The sequence below is a fragment of the Podarcis muralis genome, chromosome 15, assembly GCF_964188315.1.
Source record: "Podarcis muralis chromosome 15, rPodMur119.hap1.1, whole genome shotgun sequence".
Classification (NCBI taxonomy): domain Eukaryota; kingdom Metazoa; phylum Chordata; class Lepidosauria; order Squamata; family Lacertidae; genus Podarcis; species Podarcis muralis.
The window spans coordinates 33643991-33657225 of NC_135669.1; the positions used below are offsets into that span (position 1 = coordinate 33643991).

Below are 13235 nucleotides of genomic sequence, written 5' to 3' on the forward strand. Positions count from 1 at the left end.
CTGCGGATAAGGAAGCAGGAGATCTGCTCGCTGTTCTCATCGATGGCCCTGTGCAGCAGAGTCTGTGAGCAGCCTCCCGGTCCTGGACCCCAACACGTTGCATCGCAACCGTGTCTCACCTACAGGAAGAGAAGAGATGCTTAGGGGGGAATGTAGCACAGTGGTGATTAATGTTTGGGTTCTTAATTTAAAACATTTGATTTTGATTCTGTGCTGTGAACCGCCCCAAGACCTCTGGATATAGGGTGGTAAATAAATTCAATAAACAACAACAACAACATGGAGAAATACAAAGACTGTTCCGAAGGGCAACAGAAATCAAAGCTCTTCAGTTATTTCCCCCCCCCCCCCTCTTTTAGAAAACAGCTTATTGTACAGCAAAATACAGTTATTTTTTACTGGAACTAAAAAGAATTTAAAAAAAACAGACTTGAAAATAACGCACATTATAAAGCAGATGATATTAACAACAAAACAGAAGGAGTAAGCCATTTCTGGGATGAAGTTAATGATTTGGCACTTCTTTTTCTGCTTTTCTTACACAGGCAGTTAGTGGCAGTGAGGGCTTCTGTTTCTACAGTCTGTTCGTTGCTGAAGAGCCTATTAAAGACAACTGATTACCGAAGCTCTTTTTAACAACATAGCTTGCTTTGTTATTCCAGTTTAATTTATAAGAGTATCTATCTATAAACCTGGAAGTCATTTAAAAATAGTCATTGTGGTGTGTAGAAATATCCACACCATAGAATTATAAAATCGTAAAATACAGAACAACCAGAAGGGGGATAAAATGAATTATCTAAAAAATGGGGTTTGCGTGGGCTAAGACAGATAAAGGTTAAAGATACATGGATAGTCTGGGAATCTGGAGGTCCCTAACTCTATCTCTTTTAGATGAGACTGATATTCTCACGTTGCATCCTACTTATAATTTCCTCCCCCTTATACCTTTCTTGTTTGGACCTCAAGGTGAGAGGTCCTCTTTAATTATCCTCTGAAAGAACCAAGGAGAAAGCATAGATTCGTATGGAAGTAGAAACTTTTCTATCGCAAATCACATTATTTCCTACGTTGAACAGCTATATTATTTTCTTACCTACCTCTCTGTGTGTGATTGCAAGAAGCCCACTCTCTAAGATCCACTAGTTTAAACACTGCTCACTCTGCACACCCAAAAAGGTTTCAGCAGGTAATTGACCGTGTTATCTTATTAAAAACCATTGAGACACAGTGAAATGATAAAATAACAAAATACAGAACACGATGACCAGGAGTGAATCAAAGGAATTCTCAAAAATAATGCCTGGACAACAAGCATGTTTTCAGCAGGGGACGGAGTATCAGAACTGTAGGAGCCTCCCTGATTTCAATAGGAACGGTGCTCCAGAATACTGGTGAATAGACATTAAAATCCTTTGCATGCATAGAAACTAAAATATGAGAACTGTGGGAGAGTTGTGCACGCAAACTGAAGGTGCGTAGGCTGCTCAACCTGTTAAATGAACAGTGTTTGTTCAGTCTCTCCAGTAAGCTATTAGGGTTTTGGCAGAGTGTGCGACCAACCAGCCCTTCTTAATATTGTACTGGAGTCTCGACGTCACTTTCTGTGTAGCATTTTTCTATCTGGTTTTAGGAACCTTGCCTGCTTTAAACATTTTACACGCCCCCGCCCTCTTTTTTAAAATATAAATTTAACAATGCACTCAAAATAGTGCAACCTGTTACAAAATCACTGAATGGACTCAGATGAGGAGAAAGAAGAATGCAATGAGGATACCTTGTTTTTAAAGCCCTCATGGTGGAACGGAGGCTACGCCAGGAAGGCAGCAGCTACTCTCAAGCTGTTGTCGCTGATAGTTGAATACAACAGCCTTGCCTCTCATTGCCTCCCTCTCTCCTACTCACAACATCTAGGCCAGTCTTTCCCAACCTGGTGCGCTCCACATGTTTTGGAGGACAGCAGGGTGGGAATGGCTGCCCCAGGGATACTCAAACCATACCCATCTGCTGTTTCATTGATTCTGCAACCAGTGCAGTGTCTGTGAGCAGGGGGAAAGCAGCTCACAACACTGTCATGCAACATCATGCATTAAAGAGAGCGGGAGAGAAAATAAGGTCTGTGGCTCTCAACACCAGCCACAAACAAGCTTGCAATGCAGATCCGTCTCAGACTTCTCCCTAGGTTTTACATCCCACAGCAAAGCCTTCTTTTTCAGTTCCTCCCTAGTTTCATTATGCCCAATGACTTGAAGAACAAAACAACGCCCCCCCCCCACTTTATCCTGGCATGCATTTTGTACAGAAACATTTCCAAGTTGATTGGTTAGAGAAGAGTGATGATGACTGCGAAAAGGATTCCAATGTCTGATGGAAAAAGAAAGAAGAAAGAGACTGCAGCAGTCACCGCTCTTACCAGAGTCGAAGCAATATCTTCCAGGTTGTTTTCCAGAGCGAGCCAGAGCGGAGGGTTCCCTCTATCGTCTGGCACAGACATGTCTGCTCCCCGAGTGCAGATAGCATCGACCACAAGAGGGAGCTGGTTTTTGATGGCCAGCTGGAGGGCCGTCTCCCCATCCTGAGTCCTGCAAACAAGCACATTGTGCTATACACAGGCAGATAGCCACAGGCGGTGCATCACCGACAGATTGGGGGAGGGAAGTGCAGTGGTACCTCCGGTTGCGAACGGGATCCGTTCCGGAGCTCCGGTTGCATCCCAAGGAATTCGCAACCTAAAGTGCTGCTTCTGCACATGGCACGGTTTAGCGCCTCTGCGCATGCGTGAGCGGCGAAACCTGGGGAAATATTTCCGGGTTTGCCGTGTACGTATCCCAAAGGATACGTAACCGGAGGTGAACGCAACTAGAGGTACCACTGTGCTATTTTAAAAATTGCAGAAAGAACAAAAGAGACGACAAAGGCTCAAAATGGTACTGAAAGATAAACCTTTATCAAGAGCCAAAGATTCATCATCCCTGAACTAATCAGCGAGGGCACAAGTGAGTCTGCGGTACCCCTTATTTTCTTTGAGGTTCTTTTAAAAGCACCATACAAAAACAAGTTGCCGTCTAATAAATATAGTAGAATATAAACGAAGATCCCATCCTTATGGTGCCAAGATAATTCAGGTGGCATTTTCTGTTATCATCCTTGGCTCTCTGTGGTGTCAGCCTCCACCCACCAGCAGAACCCACTGATGCCCCCTGAGGCAAGGGGGTGTGGGAAGAGCAGAAGCAACCTGCTCAGCCCAAGACAGCGCCAGTTCATTTGCCCAAGTGTGCCTTGCAGTGGGCACTGGGCCTGCCTCTGTTCTAAGACTCTCACACAACTTTGCAAGTACAACCAAGGCCTTATTACCTGACGCTGATATCTGCCTGGTGCTCCAGGAGGAAGAGGGCGCTCTTGCTGTCCTGCCTCTGTATTGCCATGTGCAGCAGTGTCTGCCCGTCTGACATCGTGTCATTGATGGAGGCCCCAGAGCCAAGCAGCTGAGCAGCAATAGTGTGCATTCCTGCCAGCGGGGAGAGGAAACATCCAATTTATCCCTTACATTTCTGCCTTTTCTTTCCTTCAAGGAACTCATGACTGCCTGTAGAGCTCCCACTCTCTCCCCTCTCATTTTGGACCGTCAGACAAGGCATGAGAGAACAGGGTTCGAATCCCCAATCAGTCATGAAAATCGCTGGGGGCCAGTTGCTCTCAAACTAACCTACTTCACAGGGTTGCTATGAGGATAAAATGGTACGGGGGGGGGGGAATGATGTGTGCTACCCTTGAGCTCCTTGAAAAGAAGGTGGGGTCTAAATGCATTGTCCGTAGCTTTCATTGTCTTTTAGAAAAGTGGGACACAAGCACTCGAAAATAAACAAATCCTTACTCTGGGACACTTCACATGTTATGGTATTTAACAATAGGACTCCCCGAACCTGGTGACTTCCATATGTTAAGAAGTGGCGCTCAACATCTGGGGAAGGCTACTCTATACAGATGAACCTTCAAACTGCAGTCCTAGGACCTGGCCTGCAATCCTGAGACTGTGCTCCCATAGTTGGAGTATGAAGCCATGTAAATTCAGCTGTATTCCCCTTTTTTCTCTTGTCAAGATACTGCGAGAGGTTAAGGTTTTCAGGGATTTGCAGGCAAGTTGGAGTTTGAACTTTACTCCTCCCGGCAGCTTAGACACAAAATTTGTTTAGGTACAAATATGCCAGATTAAAGGGCTCACATATTGCGATGCCAGATGCACTTCTGTCAGACAAACACGGCTTTCTAGCTGCCTGCGGTCGGAGGCCTGTTAGTTTGTGCTATGTTGAAACAGGAGAGCAGATTTGTTTGCGAGAACAACTATGAAGGGTTCCACTGCTGCTGCCATCTACATAAGTAGATGCTGGGTTTTTTAAAAAATGAAAGCCCAACCTGTGGCTTTCCAGGTGCTGTTGGACTTCCAACCCCAAGCAGCCCTGGCCAGCCCCACAGCCAGTGAGCAGGATGATGGGATTTGCAGTTCATAGTCTGTACTATGATGTACAAGTGGAGCAGATATGGCCTGCACAGGATGAGGGATGGGATCAACTAGCTACTCAGCATTAAACAGTTCACCTCCCCTCTTATTTGAAAGAGGCTCCAAGGTGGTTGTATGACAGGACACAGAGTGTAACAAGGACTGAGAGATTGTGGGAGGGGGGGGGTCATTTAATTTCACTGTAAACAAGTGGTACAGTGACAATAAAGTATGTCTATTTCTATTTCCCCCATACCCACTACAGACAAGTGGATGGAAAGTCATAGCGCTTTATAAAGTCCCAGTGATTTCAATAGGAGAAATGGAACACAGACTTAAATATCTCTCCCTTTTGAAAGCAGTGAGATTGAAAGATGCTTAACTCCGGTTGGATTGCTCCCTTAGGGTTCCAACTATACTCTGAGAAAACCCCCTGAAATCAATGGACTTATCAGTCACAACAATGGAATTTTAAAGCGTCAACTGCTGGTTGAATACAATCCTTATTTTTTCTTTTTTTTAAAAAAAGGTTTCTTCTATTATTTATTGGAGTTGAGGCCACCTCTGCCCACGCGCTCAAAAAAATTCAGACCATCCCTCTTTTGGCGCTTACCTGTCCATAAGGCTAATCCCAAGACTGTTTGGTCTCTGGAGTCCTTGAGACTGAAGTCAGGAATGATCTGCAGATTGTTGGTAGCATGAAGGGCATTTGCTGGAAGAGAAAACCATTAATTCTCTTTTAAGCCTGAAGTTAATCCTGTTTGCTTCGAAGATACCAGGCTGCATACGCATTATACCTTTAAAGAACATTTCCCACCCACCCCTAGAAGAGTTCTGGGCTCTGTAGTTTACCCTTCTGTAGTTGGAGGAAGTAACGACTCTGAATGCCAGTTGATGGAAGCCAATGGGATGCAGGGAAAGTGCCCTTGTGCTCGGGCTTCCCATAGCTGCATCTGGTTCACCACTGGATTAGATGGACCACTGGCCTGATCCAACAGACTCTTTTTGATGGTTCATTTATCTGCTTTTCTGCTCCTATTCCCTCCACTTCCACCCCCTCCCGACTGGCAGCTCCCCACAGAAGGCTTACCTTTTTGCTCCAGTATGACGGACACCACATCCGGGTGGTTATAAGCTATTGCCATGTGAAGAGGAGTTTGCAGGCTGACGTTATCTGCCGTGCTGGGCGTCGCTGTCCCCTTCTGGGCAGGCACGGCTTTCTCCGTCTGGATATTAGGATTTGCTCCTTGCTGCAGCAACTCTGCCGTGAGGTTGGCTAGGCCATGCCGGCAAGCTGTGTGCAGCGGGGTCTCCCCCTTTGTGGAAAGGAGAATTTGGAAAACTTAAAAAAGACCATCGATTTCAAGAGGGAGAGAAAAGACTCGTGAATTGGGACTTTAAAAGCAGCTCCCACAGAGCTCAGTGCGCGACAAAACAACTGTCAACACATTTGTGGCTCCTCAATTGTCTAAGCGCTGTACATATGCTAGAAGAAAGGGCTGCCTGCAGGTTCTCAATCTAAGAGATGCAATATAAAAGGAAAAAAGAATGGGGAGGGAAGAGGAAATCAAACAGGGGAGCAGCTGCTCCTTCACTAAGGCTGGATGATGTCAGCTTTTCAACATTGAAATGTATCACCGGCCAAACATTGAGATATAGCAATACATCCCAATGTTGAAAAACAGAGGGAGGAACAAGCTGCATCAGCCCCGGCCCCACAAGGCACTGGGGTGGAACTCCCTTGGCAGGATCGGCAGCGGTTTCACCCTGACGCCCCATGGGGCTGGGGCCAATGCAGCTTGTTCCACACTCCGTGCGTCAGCCACTGGTGGCAGAAGGAGTCAGGTGCAGGCAAGCCCCACCCGTGATATACTGCCAGGTGAAGGTGCCATTGCACTCTGGCCTTCAAACTGGCCCTGGGCAATGAATCAATACATCGCCCAGGCCTAACACACACACACACACACACACACACACACACACACACACACACACCCTTTCTCCATCTCATCACAGTAAAATGAGAAATAGTCCAAACTATCCGCATTTTAATACTTGCACTCTGCAGTAAGCACTTACGAGCTTGCTGTTAATTTCCCTCCATGCACCAAACAGATATATGGAGTGTCTGAGCAGAGTTCTATTTCATTTGACATTCCCTTCTCTTCACCTACCGCTTTATTCCGGTGGTTAACTTTGGCCCCATGAGTTGCCAGGAACAGAGCGGCAGCCTCGTTTTCTGCCCCTGCTGCTCTTTGCAGCAAGCAGTTTCCTATAGGCAGCCAGCCACCCGGGTGGGGGAGAGAGAAAGAAAAAGCAGAGTTAGAACAGGAGCCGAAATTCCAGCTGTTATCTTGCATTCTAAGCCAGGACACTAGAGGGCAGGGCACAACTGAACTGACGTGGCTTATTACTGACTTCCTTATTATTAAGTGTGCTTAAAAGGTAAAGGGACCCCTGACCATTAGGTCCTGTCGTGACCGACTCTGGGGTTGCGGTGCTCATCTCACTTTATTGGCCGAGGGAGCTGGCGTACAGCTCATGCGGCCAGCATGACTAAGCCGCTTCTGGCAAACCAGAGCAGCGCACGGAAACACCATTTACCTTCCCGCCGGAGCGGTACCTATTTATCTATTTGCACTTTGACGTGCTTTTGAACTGCTAGGTTGGCAGGAGCAGGGACCGAGCAACGGGAGCTCACCCCATCACGGGGATTCGAACCGCCAACCTTCTGATCGGCAAGTCCTAGGCTCTGTGGTTTAACCCACAGCGCCCACTTTTTGTCACAAGTGACCTCAAAGTGATATTCTCTCTCTCTCTCTCTCTCTCTCTCTCTCTCTCTCTCACACACACACACACACACACACACACACACACACACACTATTACAAATCACAGAACACAATTAAGGCAACAGGAAAACACCAGCAACATCAATAATAATGCCACAGTATAAAAACCATACTATATCAGCAATACCAACAATAAAACCTCAAAATCAGTACTATAACATAAAACACACTTAAGCCTAACCATCACCACCAAAAAACTAGAAGAAAAACAAACCCAAGTAAATTTCCATCAAACCATGAACCCCCAAACACCCATGCCTCCAGAAAGAAGGCGTTGCACAGCTGGGGCAGTGCCACTCAAGCCCCTTTTGATTCGTCCTCCCCTGATGTACAACAGCTGGAATTTTGTTTCCTCAAGAGACTCCAGTGTCTTTTTGCTCAATTCACAAAAAAATTAGCTATATGAAACATGCAGGCCACACACCCCTCCCACTGCACTCTCTTTTCAGTGCCCTCTGTGCTAAAGCAAACCAAAAGGTTGCTTGCTTTAGAGTTTCAGCTCTGCTGTTGCTTCTTTCTTCCTTTGGCTTGTCTTCTATCTGATTTCTCAACTGCTTTCTGAGTTACTGGGACGACACAATTTCTCTCACCGGTCGCTGTGTCGGGAGCGTCCGTATTGCTGCCACGCTGGATGAGCCTGGCCGCAAAGCTGTTCTCATCAAAGGAAGTGCCGTTTTCCACCAGGACATCCTCAAAGGGGTTGACAGACGGGTCAGAAGACACCGTGATATACTGAACAGCCAGCCACAAAGCAGTGCTTCCTTCATGATCCTTCAGTTCCAAATCGAGTCTGGCAACGACAATAACATTCCGATTATGCCCCACGAATAATTTCAAGTCGGGACTTTGTTCTCAGGAGACACAAATCAAGGCTTTCTAACACTGGCCAGTTCACTGGATTTCACCTTGTTTATTGTGCCTTCAACATCCAACATTTTTGTATTTTCTGCCTACCTAGTCAACTAGCGTTCTTTTTCTCCTGATTGACATTTGTCCATTCTCACGGGCAGCTTTTCATTTACTGGGAGGTTTCGCAACTTGAATTTGAATCCTCCGAGACCTTTTAGTACAGAAACACTTCCATTCTGCCACCACTGAGCCACTTCCCCAAGCTCACCGTTCCAGACACCTTCCTGCCCTATCGAGAAGACCCACCCTAAGTGTCTGTGGCAAAACAGAATGATGATAAGAAACACACAATTCCACAGACAAGAACTGCCAGACAAGTTGCCGGCTACGAAGGGAAGAGCAGCCTTTAGGAAAACTCTGCCTGAAATTCAGGAAAAGTCCATCGTTCCCAGACGGTCTCCTAACGTACCCAAAACTTGACAAGGACATGGTTTCTCCTATTAAGAGCACCATTCAGATAGATAATTGTATTAATCCAGTTTGCACAGACTTACTGCTTGCACTGGAGTAGCTGGCTGAATACTGGGTCATTTCTCACAACGATGGAGGCATGCAGTGGAGTCCTGGGGGTGCAGAAAGAGAGAGAAAGGGGTCAGTTGAATTAGGGCACAAGGTCTTCCAAAGGTCAAGGAGCAAGATCTCTTTTGTAAGTCGGCAACTTCTTGGAGCACGTGACACTAGACTCCTCCCTCAACTGGCTCTACCTGCTTGTCTTATTTACACCGGAGACCAACATCCATTTTAATTATTAACAGCTATTACTAAGCATTCAGCAGTCGGTTTTAGATTTACTTCTGTACCCGTCAACAGGTTTCACCTATTTTCAGTGACAGACTTAACGGGGTGCAGATATTTATTTATTTATTTATTTATTGAAATCGTTTTTATTTGATTTTACAAATATAAGTTTATAACATTCCAAACACATATCCATATACAGAGATTAGTCTGAATCTTGAGACTTCCCGCCCCATCCCCTCCATGGGCCCTACTGCCAGCATTTACAACTGCGTATTATTCCATATTCTATATTTTAAATCAATCCATAATATCCATAGTACTTGTTACATTACAAGTGAGTTTCAAATTCTGCTAATGTCTCCATCTGCTTGCAGTGGTCTCCTAGATAAATTATAATTTTCCCCCATTCTTTTTAAGAAGTTTTTGTCCTCTTGGTTCCTGAGTCTCAGGACCCCGGTGTTTTTAACCCTGCTCCACTTCCTACGGATGGATCTGAATTACCACCGCCAGGTCACCTGGCATCTCTCCCCGCCCGCTGGTTCAACACCACCTAAGACATCAAACAGCCCACATTCCAGTCACCAGATGCCTGGGATAACAGATACGCTTTACCCTGGCACCGGAATCCCATCAGTAACATACATGCTTTTACACGCAAAGGTTGCAGTTTCTATCACTGGTACCTCTGCCAGCCAAAATAAGCAATACAACAACAACAACAACAACAACAACAACAAATTTTATTTATACCCCGCCCTCCCTGGCCAGAGCCGGGCTCAGAGCAGCTAACACCAATAAAATCACAGTAAAAACATAATAGGGGGGAAAGGGGGGGGGAGAGAAAAAAAAAACTAATTTAAAATACAGGTTAAAATGCAATTTAAAATGCAGCCTCATTTTAAAGTAGCTGATAAATCAAGACTATAAGGGGAGGGAAACATAAGGGCCAGACCCTGTCTTGCAGGCCCTGCGGAAAGATGTCAAGTCCCGCAGGGCCCTAGTCTCTTGTGACAGAGTGTTCCACCACGTCTGGGCCAGTGCTGAAAAGGCCCTGGCCCCAGTTGAAACCAATCTAACTTCCTTGAGGCTCGGGGCCTCCAAAGTGTTGTTATTTGTGGACCTTAAGGTCCTCCACGGGGCATCCCAGGAGAGGCGGTCCCATAGGTACGTGGGTCCTAGGCCGCACGTACAAGGGTTTGATGGACCAATTTTTCCAATTCTGCATAAAGCATCTTCAGATGTCCAGATCAACATTTCAAGCAATAGGTCAAGGAAACATACAAACACAACACCACCCAACAGTCACCTTCCTTTGCTGTCCTGCATGTTCGGATTGGCTCCTGCCTTCAAGAGGGACTCTGCTATCTGTGCCATCTCTGCCATGATGTCCGGCTTGTGCTTCTTGGGGCTGTAGGAGGCCACGAGGTGCAAGGGAGTCTCCTGGTCTCCCAAGGTTGCAGCATTCACCCGGGCACCGTTTTTAACAAGGAAGCTAGCAGCAAATTTATCTCCTTTGTGGAATGACAAGGAAAGAGCAGAAGTCAGGTAGCAGGATTTTTTAAAAGCACTCATTCCAAAGAAACCCTCCTTAACAATCCTTCCCCATTTGCCATATCAGTCAGAAAAGTGTAAACGGCAGAATATTCCTTGTATCTGTAGAAAAGGAATAGGTGTGTTAAAAAATTAAAGAAGACCCAGATGCAGGGCTTTTGATGGAAAGAGGGTTAGTGGTCTCTATTTTGGGTGTGTTATTAACATTATGAGCTCAAGGTGGCTTCTCCCTGCCCCATTTCATCCCTAAAACAACCATGTGAGGTAGGCTAGGCTAAGAGGCAGTGACTGGCCCAAGGTCACCCAGTCAGCTTCATGGCCAAGTGCAAATTTGAAGCCTGGAATCCAAAATCCTAGTCCAACACTCTCATCACCACAGCACATGCCTCTCTCTTCTAAGTGAGGGCTTTCCCTAGGTGTTTGGAGGGGGAGGAGAATGGAAAATAAGCTGCTTAAAAGAGAGTTGAGAAGCAGGCATATTTGGGAATATCTGAGGCTGCAACACAGCTAAGACTAAGTAGGCCTGGACCAGGTCGGCCTCTTAAATGGGAGACCACCAGGAACCATATATAAAAACGGAATAAAAAAATAAATCTTAAAACTTCTGATGCATCCACATGACATGTCAATTCACATACAGTTTAGTGCTTATGTCCTAAATGGGGAAACACCAGAAATAGTGGCCCTGTAACAATCCTATTTCTGGATTTTGCTGTTATGGAGGAAGCGCAGCCTGTGCAGGTTCCACAAACAGCCCATCAAATGGCCAAGAAAGGATGGGATGGGGTAAAAAGTAAAGGAAGGAGGGAGATGGAGTTGCAGGTGCATGAGGATCACGAGGGCTCGACAGGCACCAGTTGTACATCTGAACTTTCCCATTAAGTGCTGCAGTGTGATGCATCTTCAGGTGCCTCCAATCAGGGAGACCCTTTCTTGTGCTGAGTAAGCATCACAGCCACCCATCAGCACACATCCAGCACAGGCATTAAGTGATGGCAACGCGTTCACCATGCCACCAAAAAATGGCCCCCACACCATTCTGCTGCTTTTCACAAGCAAGCTGCCTGTAACTGGAAGCGGTGCTGGGAAGCACAGAACACCCATTCCAGCACAGTGAAGGGAGATCCAAAGATTTCCTTGACGTTTTTGGCATTTCGCAATCTGAACCAGATGAAGTGACGTTGCTTAAAGAGCTTGCAAGATCCGTACAGTGGAGCCTAGAACCCGCAAGATGGGCCAAGACCCTAAACCTGCTCTGGCAAGGTAGACTGTTGTCAGTTGTATTCCAGCTTCAAAAGAAATCTCCTGCAACGTCGGAGGCCCTTAACCTGCAGTTTCGTAACTAGGGACCAAGGGGTTTTACAATTCTGGTGAAATACCTTGCCCTTCTCCTGAACTGGGAGGAGTTATAGAGGTTCTCCCAAACCTCAAACTAATTCTCAGAATGAAGGAAGGCGTCCTGCTTCTTTCGGAGACACTCTGAAGCTCAAAGCACCATGGACAAGTCCCTCTAGCTATTCAACTCAGGGCTGGGAATGGAGGGGAACGGTTTGCTTCCACCACCACCCAAAGTTGACACTCCTTGCAGGCTCATCACAGCCAATCCCAGGGGGCGGGGTTGAGAGAGAGGGACACAAAGGTGAACATGATTTTTGGCTAGCCAACCAAAAACCCTCTGATCTTGACTACAGCTGGTATTAAGTGATATGGAAAGACGTTTATCTTCATGGGTTACTCATACCTTGCAGAGGACTATAATTTTCCTATTATACATTTAGATGAAGTTTATTTTCTACAAGTAGTTAGCCCAAGGGAAGAACAGAAATTGCTGGCCATCATCTTGAATTGCTAATAAAGAAGGGCAGGCAACAAGCCCCACTTTCTCTTTCCAGAAAAAGAGGTAATTCAAGATGCTACTGCTCTGTTCCTTTGCTCTCTGCATCTCACTGCCATGGCAACCAATTCCTGTCTAACTGTATGAATCCTCAAAAGGATCCCTTTTCTTGAACTGAAAACTTCAGAACCACCAAACACACCACATGTTTTGCCAGACTTTTGGAGGTTTTTTCTAAAGCTAAGTTAAGCTGCTGTGTAATGTCCAACATCAGTTCAACGACTCTCTAACTTGATCATGCAAGATGGCCCAGGATGGCCCAGGACATTTCTAGTCTGCAGAGATCTTTCTCTCAAGTTGGAGATACAGTGGTACCTCGGGTTACATACGCTTCAGTTTACATACGCTTCAGGTTACAGACTCTGCTAACCCAGAAATAGTGCTTCAGGTTAAGAACTTTGCTTCAGGATGATAACAGAAATCATGCAGCGGCGGCAGCAGGAGGCCCCATTAGCTAAAGTGGTGCTTCAAGTTAAGAACAGTTTCAGGTTAAGAACAGACCTCCAGAACGAATTAAGTTCTTAACCCGAGGTACCACTGGACATGCTTACACACAACCTATTGTTTGCTGTGGACATGAAAAACAGGTGAGTGGAGGAATTTGCTGGGAAGACGTCCTTAGTTAGTTTTTGGTTGTTTGTTAATAATAATAATAATAAAAAATTTTATTTATATCCCGCCTTCCCCAGCCGAAGCCGGGCTCAGGGCGGCTAACAACACTAAAACAGTGCAACATTATAAAAACATTATAAAAATTAATTAAAATACAAATTGATGGCAACCATAAACT

General features: G+C 45.8%; 1 protein-coding gene across 1 annotated transcript in view; it reads right to left on the reverse strand.

Moving 5' to 3' along the window:
- The window catches only part of ANKFY1 (ankyrin repeat and FYVE domain containing 1), a 47067-nt gene that overhangs the window by 10523 nt on the left and 23309 nt on the right, over positions 1–13235 (reverse strand). The window contains exons 8-16 of the mRNA XM_028708948.2: positions 10307–10511; positions 8754–8822; positions 7941–8140; positions 6673–6770; positions 5589–5814; positions 5112–5210; positions 3355–3508; positions 2414–2582; positions 1–119 (exon numbers count right to left, since the gene is read on the reverse strand). Coding sequence (XP_028564781.2) covers positions 1–119; positions 2414–2582; positions 3355–3508; positions 5112–5210; positions 5589–5814; positions 6673–6770; positions 7941–8140; positions 8754–8822; positions 10307–10511 — 1339 coding nt within the window. The remainder of the gene's footprint in view (positions 120–2413; positions 2583–3354; positions 3509–5111; positions 5211–5588; positions 5815–6672; positions 6771–7940; positions 8141–8753; positions 8823–10306; positions 10512–13235) is intronic.